At 38.0% G+C, this 16,544-nt stretch overlaps 1 protein-coding gene across 4 annotated transcripts in view; it reads right to left on the bottom strand.

Annotated features, from left to right (window-relative positions):
* Tab2 (TGF-beta activated kinase 1 (MAP3K7) binding protein 2) overlaps positions 1 to 16,544 on the bottom strand; it is a 55,279-nt gene that overhangs the window by 19,795 nt on the left and 18,940 nt on the right. For 3 of the 4 annotated variants that reach the window (XM_051164498.1, XM_051164500.1, XM_051164501.1), the window contains exons 2-3: positions 12,406 to 12,546; positions 503 to 690 (exon numbers count right to left, since the gene is read on the bottom strand). In XM_051164498.1, coding sequence (XP_051020455.1) covers positions 503 to 604 — 102 coding nt within the window. In that variant the 5' untranslated portion in view covers positions 605 to 690; positions 12,406 to 12,546. The remainder of the gene's footprint in view (positions 1 to 502; positions 691 to 12,405; positions 12,547 to 16,544) is intronic. The other variant, XM_051164499.1, reaches the window with a different exon arrangement.

Here is a 16,544-nt window from a genome sequence, read left to right as displayed (position 1 = left end):
AAATTGGAAAGATTGATTGGAAAACTTGTAAACTTAGAAATATAAAACATTTTTCTTTACAATTGAGAACTTATGTACTACTCATACAAATCCCTCATGTCAGAGATAGGAAGCTGACATGCAAACGGGGTTTTGACAAATGCTTGCAATAGAAGAACAAGTTTTAAGTTTTATGACTCCTTAATGACTTAAAAAAAATTTTTTTTTAAATACAAAGATCTGGGATTTAAAAAAATGTGACAAGAGGATGAAGGGAAAGGAGCACGGTCATGGCTAGCACACTGGGGCACCAGAACCCACTCAACTCCCCTATCTACACAGGCAGGCACTGAGAGGCCCATTTTGCCAGAGGCCATGTTCCTATGCGACACCAAAGGCCACTTCTTTTCATTACAACCCAGTAATACCAACAAAGAGGTTTCCTCCAGTATCTAAAGGCCATCAGACTAATATTAAAATCAGCATTATGTATTGATAAATCCAGAAACCCTTGAACACTAACCTGTAGCATGCACCTGGATACAACAACTTCAGGCACTTCAGGGAATTTTTGTCGCAGGTCATGTAAAACCTGAAAATCAATTTGGTGGCTTCCTTGGGCCATTCGTATGTCGCCTGCTCAGGACTATCTCAATAGGCAATTCTAGGCCTGAGTGGAATTAGTACTCCTCTCTTCTGGCCAAGCATTTTCTGTGAAAGAAAAAAAAAATTAATGGGAACTGTTGTGGATTTATAATTACAGTATGAAAGGGTATGTGCCTTAGCACCTAACAACATAAACTATAAGTATTATTTAGGCTTAATGATTTCCATACAGCTCTACATAATTCCATTTCTAATAGCAAATGTGGAACGATCTAAGCCTGCTACACCCACATGCTCTACAATGGCAGTGCAGAGCACACCATTAGGAACCTGCTGGGAGGCTGCCTTCCTTCATTCTTTATGGACACTCAGGGAGCACTAACCTTTCTTCATGGTTATACAGGAGAGAGAGCACAAAACTTTACTGGTTTTACTTAAAACCTTTAAGAACCTGAAAATGTGGTTCTATAAAAGATTATGTGAGCCAAGCATGGTGGCGCACGCCTTTAATCCCAGCACTCGGGAGGCAGAGGCAGGCAGATCGCTGTGAGTTTGAGGTCAGCCTGTCTACAAAGGGAGTCCAGGACAGCCAAGGCGACACGGAGAAACCCTGCCTCCCCCCAAAAGCTGTGTTTTATCTAAAACTTAATGCTGCATTTTTTTCATACTTTGCTTTATACTTAGTTCTTAAACTCCTCTATGCAAAATAACCATCTTCTACTTCAGTTTTCCATCGTATCACTCACATAGGTGTTTCTTCTCTTGTTGCATGTTTATCCATCGCCAAGTTTTGTTGTCTTTATTTGCAAAAGTGTGTTGTGCCTGACTATTCTTTCTCACCACTACTGCTTTTGCCCGAGCCACCTTAATCCACCTTAGCTACTACTGCAAGCCTAGTCACGGCCCCTTCTCCACTGCACTGTGTGTCAGTGCCCACGCCTTCCGTACCCTGTCTTTCCCCACACACAGTCTTTGCGCCTCCAGACTGCACACTCCAAGGCCTCCCACCCTCTAACTTCATTTCCTACCACAGTCTTGTTCCGTTAGCTGCTAATGGGCTGCTATGTTCTCAAAAGAGCCAGCCATGTTTTTCCTTTAAGGATTTTGGACTTACTGCTCTTGCCTTTATCATTTCCCCACAGATACTTGAAGGTTCTCTCATTTACTTCCTCAAATTCACCTATCAAATGCCACTCACTTAAAAAGTTTCCCTAACCATTCTTCATATGTTAAAAAATCACATCGGGAAACCACTTTTTCCTCTGTGACATTTATAAGTGACCTCTAAAGGGTTGAGAACTCTGAAGTTAACTACTGTATTCTCAGGCCAGGTCTAGACCAAATCTGGGTTCACAAAAGATGCAACACTCACTGAATCAAAGTTTTACTGTAAAATTGCTTTCACAGTACAGTTTCTAGAAAACATCTCAAATGATTTAGACTTAGGAAATATTAATTTACACACAAAATTAGGGATGGGAAAATAAACATCTAAGTGAGAAACACCTTCATTAATTAAAAAGATGAAGAATGAAAACAAATTCTAATTTATTCCTTTATTAAAGCATGCAAGCCATGTTATTCCTAGCTTGGCTTTCTAGACAGTGAGGACAGAAATGGGAAGCATACAAATGCACAAACATGCCTACTTTCTGAGAGGACAGAGTAGTTCACGGGAAAAGAGGGACCCACAAGTCAGAAGCCTAATCTTGTGTGCCGTCTGTGCAGCAGTTTGGTCTCTGAACGACATGCATGAGAGAGACACTCAGAGCCAGGCTCAGGCCAATGACCCAGCTGAGATCCCTGGGTTTATAGTTTGGGTTCAGTCAAATTAACTGTTCCCTAAAACAAACCAGGCACTATTATCCACTGGGGAAACATAAAAGAACCCAGGCTTTCTACATGTCATTCCTGTCCTTAATCACATCCTAAATGATTGAAGTCAAACAGGACAAAGTAAGCCACATTTAAGAAAAAGGCAACCAATGGAGAACAAGCCAAACATGCCTTGGCTACTAGAACTAGCAATATGGATCTGAAAGCAGCTACTGAGTGTAAGGGTGAATATACTTGGACTTCTCAGGAAGTAAGTAGAATATATTTATGTATGAACTTTGCATACAACATTTTTCTATTTAAGAACTAAAACATATGAAACAAATAAATCTGCTGGTCATCCTTATCACCAGTAGGAAGTAAAGAGATAAGTGATCTTAAAGATAAAGCAATCTGATCCTCAGAGTCTAGCAGGCAGTACCAAAAGCTTTAATGTACTCGAATTTAAAGACCAGAAAACAGGGCAGAGAAGTGGGTTGATAAAAACAAACCTGATAGAATTGTGACTAAATTTTTTCCCCAAGTTAGTAAAAGATACAAATTTACATATTTAAGGAAAACTATATAGAAGCCCAATATAGTCTAACTGCTATAAACCAGGGAAAGAAACCTTAAACACAACCCAAGAAATGACACATAGCCAGTGGAACAGCATATTTAGACAGGGCTCACTTTCAAGCCCAAGGTGGTTTTGAACTTGGGGCAATCCTGACTCAGACTTCTGAGTTTTGTTATTGCAGGGGTGAGCTACAATGTCCACCTGAGTGCTGACTTATTACAAACAATGGAGACCAGTAGATAGTTAAATGATATAATTTGCTTTGTTTTAGTTTTTGAGACCCAGGCTCATACTGAGCTCACTATGTAGGCCCAGCCTGGCATGAAACTCAAAATCTTCCTACCTGAAATAAGTAAATAGTTAAATAAATACCAGGTAACTATTTTAAAGTCCTTATAAAGGATTAAGCTACACATAGGGAAAAAAATAAAGATATATCTTAAACCTATTCTGGAAGATTATTTCTCATAGCAAAATAGAGATGATTTCCTATGGGAAGATAAAAAACTACCCGGTTCTCAGCACTTCCTTACAATGCTCTTGATGTCACTTCAATTACAATGTATCCTCTTTTCGGCTGGTTCCTTTAACTGATCTCATTTTGATAAGGGCTAACCAAGTTTATCAAAGAAGGTAAACCATAATTTTAATCAGCCTTCAGTTCTAATCACAGCACATTCTGATGCTCTATTTCTAAGAAAGCCATACTAAGTTTTTTTGAAATACACAGTGAACAGCAGTGCTGTAAAGCAGAGCTCCCATGACCTCTGGTTAGCAGGAAACAAGCATACAGATTCTTACAACACTGCGGGGTAGGTACCATGATCAAGTTAAGGAGGAACAAGAACAAATTTAATAATTCCAATTTTAAGGAATCTATTTCAGCCGGCTGTGATGACATCCAGCACTCAGAAGGTAGAGGCAGGTGATCTCTGTGAGTTTGAGGGCAGCCTGGTCTACAGAGTAAGTTTCAGGACAGTCAGGGCTACCCAGAGAAACCTTGTCTCGAAAAAACAAAAGAAAATGTATTTGAAAACTTAGTGTCACTTGTTTTGTCACTTACCATTTAAGTATGTTTCAAGCACTGTTACTGATATACAGAAAAGTAGGATTTTGGTGGTAGTATGTTCAAGAAATGTTGTTTAGAGTTTCTTTCTACTTTACTATGCAGTATAAACCACAGGGAGTAAAGAAGATGAACAAGATGCAGAATTCCCAAACTTCCCTGGAACATCTTGCTATGTATTGGTAAATATAGTATGTAGAGACATCGGAGGGAAATACTGTCATATAAGACATATCAGTTAAAGACAGAGTCTTTCATTAGCCTGTGACTTGCCGATTCAGCTAGAATGGCTGGCTAGTAAGCCCTGGGATCCACCCGTCTGCTTCCCCACCACTGGGGATTTAAGCACACATTACCATGCCTAGCATACTTATATGGGTTCTGGGTATCAGACTGAGCCACCTTTTATAATAAAAGGAACCAGTCATGTACCTTGTATGAACTTAAGAGATACATACACCCTGAACATGACAAATATTTTCTTTCACATTAAGGCAGTAAGTTAATGATGCTACCTGAGACAAGAACAAACTTCCCTAAAAAGCAGAATTTTCCAAGAGTCAAAGGAAAACAAACAGTATTTGCTTTACTCATCTTGCTTCTAAAGTTGTTGTTTTTTAAAAAAAGGTAAAGAAACAAAAAGAAAAAAATGTTAATAGCTAAAAATGGAAGTAACCAATGTTCCCATCTCAAACTAATGAAGTAACTAACGTCTATAGAATACATATATTTGACACACAGGAGTTGCTAAGTAAAACTCTGAGGATTCTTGAAATGTCCTCTTTGGCAAATCATTGGATTTCTTAACAGTTCAGTTATCCTCTTCTATAAAATGATGACAGAGTAGTTAGTTCATTCAACTGTCACGAGAATCAAATAAGTAATCCATTTTAAGATGACAATGACAGCAAAAAGCACATAGGAAATTATCAGTAAAACACTGATGCCATAATTTTATTTATATAAAATGGATAAATAATTAATTATATTACTAAGCCTGCCTCGCTTCTATGATAGAATATAAGCAGGCGGTATTAATGATTATTTATTTTGAATATTGTGGGCTCTCGCTAAGTAGAAATGAACAAAATTTAGTAAACAGGGCTTCATGATACTTTGGCTGCAGAATACTCAAGTTGATTTAAGCTTTGAGGTGTTCCCTCTCAGTGTTCATGGAACAAATGATCAATGTACAGTAGAAAAACCAAGACAAGTAAATGAAGAGCCCGTCACTATGTAAGCCTGTGCCCTGGACAACTAGTGTCAATTGTGCTGTGTATATTTAAATGGATCGTGACTGAGGGAGTCAGAAAGTCATAAGTACAGCTACGGAAATAATATTAGACATGAAGCAACACAAAAAGTAGGTAGATTCTGGAAATGATCAGGATGTGTGAGTGGAGCAAGGAAAGAGGAAGCGAGGAAAGGAGCTAGGAAGAAGGTACAAGGGGTATGGAGTCGCTATTACAGAAGAGAGGCCAGTGAAATTTCACCTGTAAGGTGGTTTCTATTAGAGGCCCAGAGATACTTACAGTACAGTTATTATATTATTACACAAAAACTGTACACATATAGTTTTGCCTTTGAACTTATGATCCACCTGCCTCAAACTCACAAGTGCAGGGGTCATCTTTGTTTCATCCTTCTATAATCGAGTTTAACTGCAACAAATTTATTTCAACAAAGAAAATATATTTCTGCTATCAAACAATTCTATATAGGAATACATAAATTTGAATTCTCAACCACATTAGGAAGGAAAAGATTATTGACCATTTCAATCTATTCTAAAGTTGACTCTGGGATGGCATTCTGTACAGCATGAAATCTGAGCTGGGGGAACTGGGAAGTACTGTATAGATGTGGAGCATTCAAGAGGCGAGGAAACTCATCCCTGACTGCCAACAAAACTGTTGACACAGAAGCGTCACTTTCACCATTCAAAGTGGTGAGGTTATCTTGTCCACAGCTATATACTATGTACTTTAAAAGTATATGGTAGGGACACAGAGATGGTTAGTAGTTAAAAATGTATACTGCTAATTCAGAGGACCCAAGTTCAATTCCCAGCACCCTGTTGGGCACTGGATTTTCGTGTATGTGCGTGCATGCACTCACCGCAGTAAATCTCTAAAGATCAGAGTACATCTAGTTTTTGAAGGCTACTACAACAGTACCTAACCTCTCAAGTCCAAGTGTTTCCTTTGCTATAAATCAGTGTTGAACTTGGTCTGATGTATTTTGATGCTAATTAATAAAAGGCCATTATACCTGGGCAGAGCAAATGAGATAGCCGTGACTAAGGTTCCTGGGCCTGGGGAGACAGAAAGAATCTTGGGAAGAAGAGAGATTGGAGGAGAAGAGAGAAGAAAGCCGCCATGGGTTAGGTGGAGGAGAAGCACATGGGATTAATATCTGCCCTGGCCCAGGTTAACTAAGGCTATTTTAAAATAAAACAGGTGTTTGTGACTTGGTTGATTGCTAGCAGGTTAGAAAATACTGCTGTAATAATAATTATAGGGCTGATAATAAACATTATTAGACCGTACCGGTACTTTAACCACAACAATTGGCGCCTAATGTGGGGCCTAATGATAAATGTTATTAAGCCATATTGGCAAAATTAACTACAACAAATAGGCCATTCTTTTTATAAATCAGTTTGGTTGTAACATCTATTTTGAAATGATAAATCTATTGTAACATAATTGACACATTAGACAACTGTTTGAATATTATATGTGTTTTGCTAGAATTTCAGTTGGGAAAAAGACAAAAAAAAAATCTGCTTAAGAAAAACTGCATACAAGTACATAAGAGCAAAGCCTCAACATTTACCAACTTTTCTTCTCCATGTTATGAACTATACTAGCCAAATTCTCTGTTACAATTGTCTTTGGTTTCAGAATTCTGTCCACTATTTCATAAAGCTCACTTCTACAGGCAAATTTCAGGTCTTGTTCAAGGCAAAGTACAATATTTATATACATTTCTTGTCTTTTTTTCTTTTTGGTTTCTGTCAAGACAGGGTCCCTCTGTATAGTACTGGCTGTCTTGGAACTCACTCTGTAGACCAGGCTGGTCTTGAATTCAGAGATCCGCCTGTGTCTGCCTCCCCGAGTGCTGAGATTCCAGGCGCATGCCCAGCCATTTCTTGAATTTTTAACATGAATAAAACTGTACTAAAAAACCTTTAAAAAAAAGTTCTTAGCTTTAAAAAATGACTCCAGCTTTTGAGAGATATATCTCTAATCTCCCTTTTTTTTCCTATCAGCTCTGTGCTGTTTTATGGAAGGCTGCTTTTATAATTCATAGTGATTTTGGGAATATATATACCACATTTTAATAGAACTAGATACATGTCAAAATTCCCCTACTAGCTGTTCAATCAGTAACCTCTCCAGGATGTCCAATGGGAAGGCAGCATGTTTCTCTTTTCCTGTCAGCATTTCTTACTTCTAACTGCAACACACATTACTTCTGTGGATTGCCTGACATTATTGGACTTCAGCAAGTTATTCTGAAATAATGTCTTTACCATAAAGACATGTTCAGTTAGAATAGTCGGATGATATTATCCTCACTTAAAGTTACAGGAAGTTATGAAATCTTTTGATCTCAGTGAAAATCTCCAATTGAAACCTAAAAAGTGAATCATATTATCTCAGCATACACTTTATTTAAATACTTTTTACATTGTTGCTGTAATATATAAATATTACATATAGGCCAGGTAACTAACACTTGATATTTGATTCATTTCTCAGCCTAAAGAAAAGTCAACATTCTTCTTCTTTTTTCCTCTTCGTATCCAGACAGGCAGTCATTATGTCACCCTAGCTGCCCAGGCCATCAACAGTATTTTTCTAACAAATTATATCTTCAGCATTAACTTTGTCATAGAATTTTTAATACGAAATTACATTGCAAAACCAATTAACTGCCAAGACAACAAATATACCAAACAAGTCATTCAAATGCTAACTATTTTAACAGGGTGCAGTGGCACACACCTGTAACCCCAGCATTCAGGAAGCAGAGGCAGGTGGATGTCTGTGAGTTGGGGGCCTTCCTAATCTGCAGAGGGGGTCCAGGACAGCCAAAGCTACACAGAGAAACCTTTCTCAAAAAACTCAAAAGCAAACAAACAAAAAATGCTAACTATTTTTAACTTAGCTATTATGGTCTAATCTAATACATTTAACAACTTCAAGAGAGGAAGTCAGTACTATCAACAACCAGACAACTTTATAAGCCTGGAATAATGAACTTTTCAAAGAAAAGCAATATAAATTACTAGTCTGTGTAGCAAGATTTTTAAAAAGAAACCTTCCTAAAATCCTATTACTTGGGAGGCAGAGGCAGGTAGATAGGAGCTCAAGGATAGACTGATCTACAAAGCAAGTTCTAGGGCAGTCAGGTTTACAAAGAGAAATCTTATCTTGAAAAACAAAAAGAAGAGAAAGAAACCTTCCCAAATGATCTGCCTTACGGACATGAATGCTCCTTATGCCTCACCAGTTACAAGAGCTTCTTAAAGGAATGTGCAAGTCAGCCACACTTGGAAAGTGATGTTTTGTGGTTTTGTGGTAGATGCTGCCATTTTCAGTGGATTAAGGAAAGTGCAATAAATCTCAGACAAACACATTATATAAATGACTACCTTGTGTGTATTTTCCACTTCATAGCTTATTATTTTTCCAATACTTTAGCATTTAAATACAGAAACAAAGTTACTTTCCAGTGACCCCCTTTCACTTAATTTTTCAGATAATCTATCCTGATCATAAATATCATCTTTAAAAGAAAACAGGGACTAATCATGTTTAACAAATTCTTATTTGTAGGTAAGAAGAGGAGAAAAGAAAACCAGAATATTCATGTTTTGGTCTTATAGCATAACCATAAACACTTATAAGAAATGAATTAACATGATACACGAAAAACCATAATAAAGTTAAAAAGGAATTTATAATTACTGCCACATATTAATGTGGCAGTCAGAGGACAACTTTCTCCTTGCACTATTTGGATCTGTGATCAAACTCCTATTATCAAGGCTGGTGACAAATGCTTGTCTTAACTACAGAGCCATCTCAGTGCCCCTCCCCTTCACTCCAAACAACAATTACCTTCAAGGAGAAATAACTTTTTGCATAGCCACATTAAGGAAAATCATGAGCCTTTTTCCTAGTGGAGTAAGACACCTAAATTACTGTATGTAAGAAACTGATGGAAACTATCAAGATGCAGAGTCTCAATGCATTATGTGTAAAAAGTAAAAAAAAATATACATTAAAGAGATTTTTTTTTAAAAGAAAATAAATGTATAGGGAAGGTTTTGAAGGTAATTAAAATGATATAGTTTTGATTTTTTAATCTTTCTTTCTGGCTTGCTTTCATTTATGGAGATAGTTTCCCCATGCCACTCAGGCTGCCATCAAACTCATGACCCTCCTGTCTCAACTTCTGAGAGCTCTGATGACAGTGTGGGCCACCACACCCAGCTGCCTAGCTTTGTTCTTCCTCCTCCTCTCCTCCTGTTTTAAGAATATATATTTCCCACTCTTGGACATATACTCAAAGAATGATTCACCCTACCACGTGGACCCTTGCTCAACAATGTTCATTGCTGCTCTATTCACAACAGCCAGACACTGGAAACAGTCTAGATGTCCTTCAACCCAAAAATGGATAAAGAAAAGGTGGTACATTTACACAATGGCATATTACTGAGCTGCTAAAAACTAAACCCAACCAGAACAACAACATAAAGATTGCAGGCAAATGGAAGTAGAAAAAGATAAATATGGCATTTATTCACTTGTATGGATATTAGCCATTACGTAAATGATAACCAAGCTACAATCCATAGATCCAGAGAGGTTAGGGATAGAGGAAGGGACAAGAGGGGCAGATGATATCTCTCTGGGAGGGGAAAATAGATTTTATGGGTGGACTTGGAGGAGGGGATGGGGAACTGGACCGAGAGGATGAGGGAGGGGAAGAGATGGCTAGAACTGAGGCGCATCTGAGGAGTGGTATGGAAACCCAGTGCAATGGAAATTTTCTAAAATATATGAAGGCAATCCTAATGAAGTGTTCAAATAATGGGGGAGACTGAGTCCCAACTGGCCATCTCTTGTCTCTGAATGAAGCTTCCAGGAGTTGTGTTTACTGGGGGAACTCTTATTACTCCCTACCTTTCTTCTAACCAATTAAACTCCATAGGTAGATGAGTACAATGTACTTAGTTTGAGGGTTTGAGAAAACAGTCTACTTGAGTTAGCCTTTGGGTGAGAAACTATAACCTGCCTTTTTTGTAAGTTGCACACAGCTCCTTTATGGAAAGCCATCATATGCCAGGGTAGACAAAAGACAGTGTCTTTTCTAAGTTTACAGTGTAATTACTGTGGTTCAGCATTTACCATGCGCCAGGCCCCTATACCAAATGTAAATATGTATCCTTTCAGTTACTTTTCATAATATTCCTCAGTGAAGTTTAAAGAGAAACTACACTGAATCAACCCTCACTAGTCTTTCCAAAGGACTAACCTACCTACATATACAGATCTAAGATGTCTTCAATGAATGCCCATTGCCTATTAAATTAAGTCTAACTTTTTGCACCTCACACTTGAAAACATGTATAGCACAGCTCTATCTCCCGCCAAGTCCTAACTATTATCTAAGCACACTGGATTACTAATTTTACTTTTTAGGACACATACCTTACAAATACACTTGCTAAAATCTAATCTTGTAATCTTGGTTGAAACATAACATTCTCTCTGGTGCTCCCAAGCATATGGTTTATATCTGTTATGATATTTTATATTATATGCGTTTCTCAATATACAGTTTAGGACACCCTGCCCCAAGACACGGGAATGAACAGATGCTCAAGTATCTTATTAAAAAAACCCTATACAAACCCTACATTACTTCTAATACTCAAATATAATGTTAAGTCCTAGGCAAATAACTGTTAGTATATTCTTCAGGGACTACTGATCTTCAAGAATCTGTACATATTAAAAGTATGCATGCAACCTGCACAGGCCTAACTGATATCTGACCTGTGGTTAGCACAAAATTTAAGGGTGTGGAGGGCCTAATGTATGTGCCTATAATCCCTCTGAAAGCAAGGGTCATTCATTTCTACATCTGTACTCTACCTGGCACAGTGTCTATACACAATGTATGTTCAACAGCATAGAAAATTTGACCATTACTAATAGCATCTCTGAAAACGGCAAGACTTGGTACTCATGTACATTTCCTTCCTTAATCTCTTCAGTTCACTTAACAGGGTAATGACACTTATGTAATTATAGTTGCTCCCCTTCCAGTTCTAATTCAACATCATCGAGCCACAGATGTGGTATATAATCAGTGACTTAGTGCTAACTGATGCTCTTGCCAGTATCTCATTATGCATTAGTCCTGGAGAAGAAGGAGTCAAACATACGCCGGAACTTTAGGATCATCTGGTTAAACCACTGCCGGGCCATTCTAGCTTAGATGAAGTTAAAAAAAAAAAAAAAAAAAATCAAAAGACACACATGGCTATCTACTCATTTTATAGATAGTTTCAACTCTATATACAAAGGTGAAAAAAATTAATGCCTTTAAAAGCTCCAAACCCACTGACTCAGCTCCTAAACCATCTATGCGTACCTTTTCTTGGCTAAGAATCTAAGGCAGTAGGAAACTTCAGCTTTCACCTTTTTAGTTATGCGCTATAGACAATCATCATCCTTTCTCACTTTCCTATTTGGTTTCTCTCAAGCAATCAAGTAGTGTGTGTATTTGCATATATATGCAATTTAATTGAAACACCATTGAATTCAGGTAAATATACCATAAATACAGTATTTGGTTTTATCTATAAAGAAAATGTATCATTTCAGATGACTGGAGAATGTATTAACTTTCATGTAAATGTATGAGAAACATAGAACAGTTAAGGACTTTGTGAAGGAACCTGCTTCACTCATTTAATCACCAACATTACTTGTCCTACACACGAGCCTTGGGGGACGGCTGCTTTAACACTTCCTTTTCAATGAAGGTCAGAGTATTATTCTGCACACTTGCAGGGCTTGAAATATACATACATATCACTCCAGCATCGTTTCTGAAACTGTTTGTGCATTGTCTGCCATTACTAGCAAACAGATTAAACTAGAAAGACTCAGGCAAAAGTTAATCTACAAGTCAATGCTAGCCACATGTTACTAGGTGTTAGGGAGGTTACCATGGCAATCGGTTTTAAAGCAAGAGAGCTGTTAAATTGTGAACTGTGTGTTGTTACAGATCACACAGGCTAAGCTCCAGTGCCCCAACTTTCGCCTACCTGGAAATAGAAAAATTCAAACTGTAGCTGTCCTTGGTTGGCTCATTTGCAGCTTACAAATGTTTAACTAAGTAACTGCGGTGAGCTCATCTCTACTGGATACTTCTTTTCCAGGGCAGGTCCAGGAACTGGGTCTGGAGCCTTGAAAGCAGAAGAGAAACTATAGTAAACTAGAGGTAGGCAGAATAAATACTGTGTGCAGACAGCATGAGGTCTGAAAGCAGGAGCAGCCCTACAGCCTCTAACAGAACATTCAAGTAGGAAAAGCTTCTTCAATGCGCTTCTAGGGGAAGCTATTGCTTTTGGTAGGCAGTCTTCACCTGCCCGAGCCTCACAAGTCTCCATCCTGGGAAGTGGAAAGGAACCTTTATTAAATCACCAATGGTTCCTAACTCCAGCCTGTGCCAGAGGGTCAGTGCAACTCGAACAGACAAGCAGGTTATTTTATTTCTCCCTCTCAATTCTGTGTTTCCTACTTTCTTTTAAATGCTCTCCTATTTCCCCTGGCCAGAGGCTTCCTAGGAAATATTTTAGATATATTCCGGCAATGAACTGAATTTCAAGTTCCAATTTTCTTTTCTTTTTTGGGTTTTTGAGACAGGGTTTTTCTGTGTAGCACTGGCTATTCTGGAACTCACTCTGTAGACCAGGCTGGCTTCAAACTCAGAGGCCGGTCTGTCTCTGCTTCCCGGAGTGCTGGAATTAAAGTTCCAATTTTAAAAAACACTTGGTAATGCTTAAAGGAGGTGGCAAAGAACAGGTCATAAGATATGCTCCTTTACCCACTGGAAATTATTCTTCCATTACCAAAATAGATTCACTCATTAAAAAAAATCTTAGGCCCATATTAAAACAAAACCAAACTGGCAGCCATAGAAGTTAGGCAAATGGTAGGTGATTCAAAGCGGTAGACACTAACACTAGCTAGTTTTCTAGGGACCAGCGCTACTTGATGTCCTTGCATTTGGTTCTCTGTTCTGTCAAACATAAGGACTTCGGCGGGACAAAGATGAAACAGTGAAATAGAAGCAGACAAGAGCCGAACAAGTAAATTTTCTGCACTTCTAGTACATACAATCCAATGCCAACACAGTGAGGGTCTTTTTTTTTTTTTTTATATATCTATTTTTATGGAAAATACAAACTCTTCGTGTTTTGTGATGCATGTTGTAGAGAAAAGAATCCTGGAAAACGGGGCCTTGGTTCAAACCTCTCTTCAATATGCCCTTGAATTAGAATTTTTCTGCCCAACGTTCCCTTTCTATGAAATGGCAGGCGCTGGCTAGTCCTTCCATTGGGCGGCCATGCAGCATCACTGTCACTGTGTACACAACGCACCCAAAGCCTGCTGCATATCAGGTCTCCAATTCTTCTGCATCACTAAAAAACCCGGAACATTCTTTCCTGTTTGCTTTATTTCTGCTCAACATGTAGGTAAATTTAAGCTCTCATCTTCATAAATGCTAGAGCCACAGCTCTGTTTAATAATAAGCCTTAGGTGGCCTCACATATCAACACTGGCTTCAGAATAACTACAAGAATGAATATATGAAACAGCTCAATTCTCAGAGCCGGGGATGAAGAAAGATGTAACAATTTACATTTAGGATACAAAGAAAACAAGAGTTTTTTCTCCTTTCCAGTAAACAAGAAAATAGGCGTGCTAACACAGTCTTGCTGAAACATAGCTCTGGGATACAGAACTTAAAACAACAGCAAAGTCAGGAAAGTAATTATTCCATGCTATAACTTAATCGTTATACTGTTGAGGCAAAGAAAAGCTTTCTACTACATATGGACAATAATTTCCCTCTTACTGATAGAACAGTGGGTTCCACATAAAATTATTTACCAAATATGGTTCTAAGATCAAATTACAACTCCTCTGCCATTTACCAAGTATAAAGCAAGTGTCACAAGCCACAAGAAATTTAAGAAGAAACATTTCCTTATAATTATTCAAAATGTATTCATATCACAATTTCCTTTCAAAAACAGTTTTAAAAATGTAACACTGAAGTATATCACTCAAAATAGAGACAGGATTTTATTTGTATATTCTTCAGAAAATACAAATAGGAGGAGGGGGTCATGAGAGATTACCTGTCACTAACTCTCGTGGAGGGCTTTCATTTTAAAGATTACCAAGGAGGGAAAACACTGTAGATAAATCAGTAGTATAACTAGCAATCATACTGAAATCTCATTATTCACAGTAACATTTCAATTACTTTTCTTGGCTCCCCTCCCCCTTGTATACATTAAATAATAGTAATTGTCTCCTTCCTTTCATTAATACCTGGCTTTATTTACTTATTTATTACTTTTGTTCTAACTGTATGTATTACGCAGTATCTCCACAACAATGTTATTTAACAGTAATGTTGGGGCTAGGGAGGAGGGCAGGGGTTGAGGCAGTCTCATTACACAGCCAAGGCCAGTCTCCAACTTATCATTTTGCGTCAGTCTCCTGCGTAGTTAATTATAGGCAACATCCCAATAGGCTTTGATTTGTAACTTGTTTCATTTTTTTCAAGACAGGGTTTCTCTGTGTAGCCTTGACAGTCCTGGAACTCTGTAAACCAAATTGGCCTCCAACTCAGAGATCCACCTGCCTCTGTCTGTAGGTCTGGGATTAAACTGCCAGATTGATTTGTGACTTTTTAATAGGAATTTAGCATTTACTAAATATTAAAATGGGAATTCTAGCATCTTACCATTTCTAATGACAAAATGGTGGTTTCTGGTCTAAGATGTGAAAACTTACAAATCTCTCTCTATTCTTGTTTTACTAAGAACTCTTAGTAAAATAAATGTTGAAATTCCCCTCTTCTACTTTTTGATATCCCTCACGCTATCCACACCCATATTCACCACTAACATGAATTAATCTACAGTATTATTCTTAGTGATGGGCTGCTAGAGTCCATTTGATGAGTTCATTAAGCATTTTTCCACCAACTTTCCTGAGACAGGTCTGTATTCTTTTATTCTATTTTACTATTATGGTATGTTTGGCTTTGTAAAAAGAACTTCAAAGTTCAATTTTTCCTCTTAAAAGAATTCAATGGTGAAATCTCCAAGGTCTGGTTACTCTTTGTAGGGAAAGTCTCTCACTAAGACTAGCCTTTGCATTCTGTCAGTCCAGACCCTACTCTTTCATACCTCTTTGAGGAAGCTTCCTTCCCTTCCTTCCTTTCCAGTGTTTCTCTTTAACTTACAATATGTAGACGTGTTAGTCATCTTAAACACACTGTCACTTGCATACACCAAAGTTGCCACTTAACTCTGAAAGTCATTCAGCAAGTATTAACTCAAGAAGCTACTAATTCAAAATGGCCTCTACACCCTACTCTATCTAGTAGGAAGCTAACCAGTTCAGGGAAGCCAAACAGCAGTGTAAGAACTGAAACAACACAGGTAAGAAAAAGACTTACTAGGCTCCTTTGCTGCTTGCCACTCCCCACTAAAACACAGTCCTATGCCTTTTCCAGTCTGCGTCCAGTTCACGGGCCCTTTGGTAGTTTCAAGCAAGCTACAGATTCTCTGAGAGTGGGTTTGAATGCATAAAATACCTATGATTATAAAGACAGCCAACTTTATTAAAAAATAGTTATTTTGAAAATGTAATTTATTTATCAGGTTCAATGTGACACGTTCAAATATGAATATATGTATAATGCTGGAATTGAGAATAGTGTTTGTATCAGAGAGTAGGACCAGCAAGGTTTTAAAGCACAAGACAAATGATTAGGATTGGGGTAAACAGTGGAAAACAACTGCTACCTTAAAAAAAAAAGCACTGCTCATGCTATTCTAGTCTGCTTCATAAAACTCAAACACAACTCAGTAGAAAATTTAACCCTTTTTACATCCACAAGCACCCCTCCTTCAAATTCTATCTTCAGGTATCTTTAGGTTCATGTAATTTACATTAAAATATCTCCATCAGTGCCAGCCATGGTGGCCACACACCTTTAATTCCAGCACTCAGGAGGCGGAGGCAGGTGGATCGCTTTGAGTTCGAGGCTAGCCTGGTCTACAAAGTGAGTTCAGGACAGGCAAGGCTACACAGAGAAACCCTGTCTTGAAAAACAAAACAATATATATATATTTGTCGTTTAAGTAAGGCAGAGTCT

This window comes from Acomys russatus, chromosome 21, assembly GCF_903995435.1.
Source record: "Acomys russatus chromosome 21, mAcoRus1.1, whole genome shotgun sequence".
NCBI lineage: Eukaryota > Metazoa > Chordata > Mammalia > Rodentia > Muridae > Acomys > Acomys russatus.
This window is presented reverse-complemented; position numbering and strand designations above follow the sequence as displayed.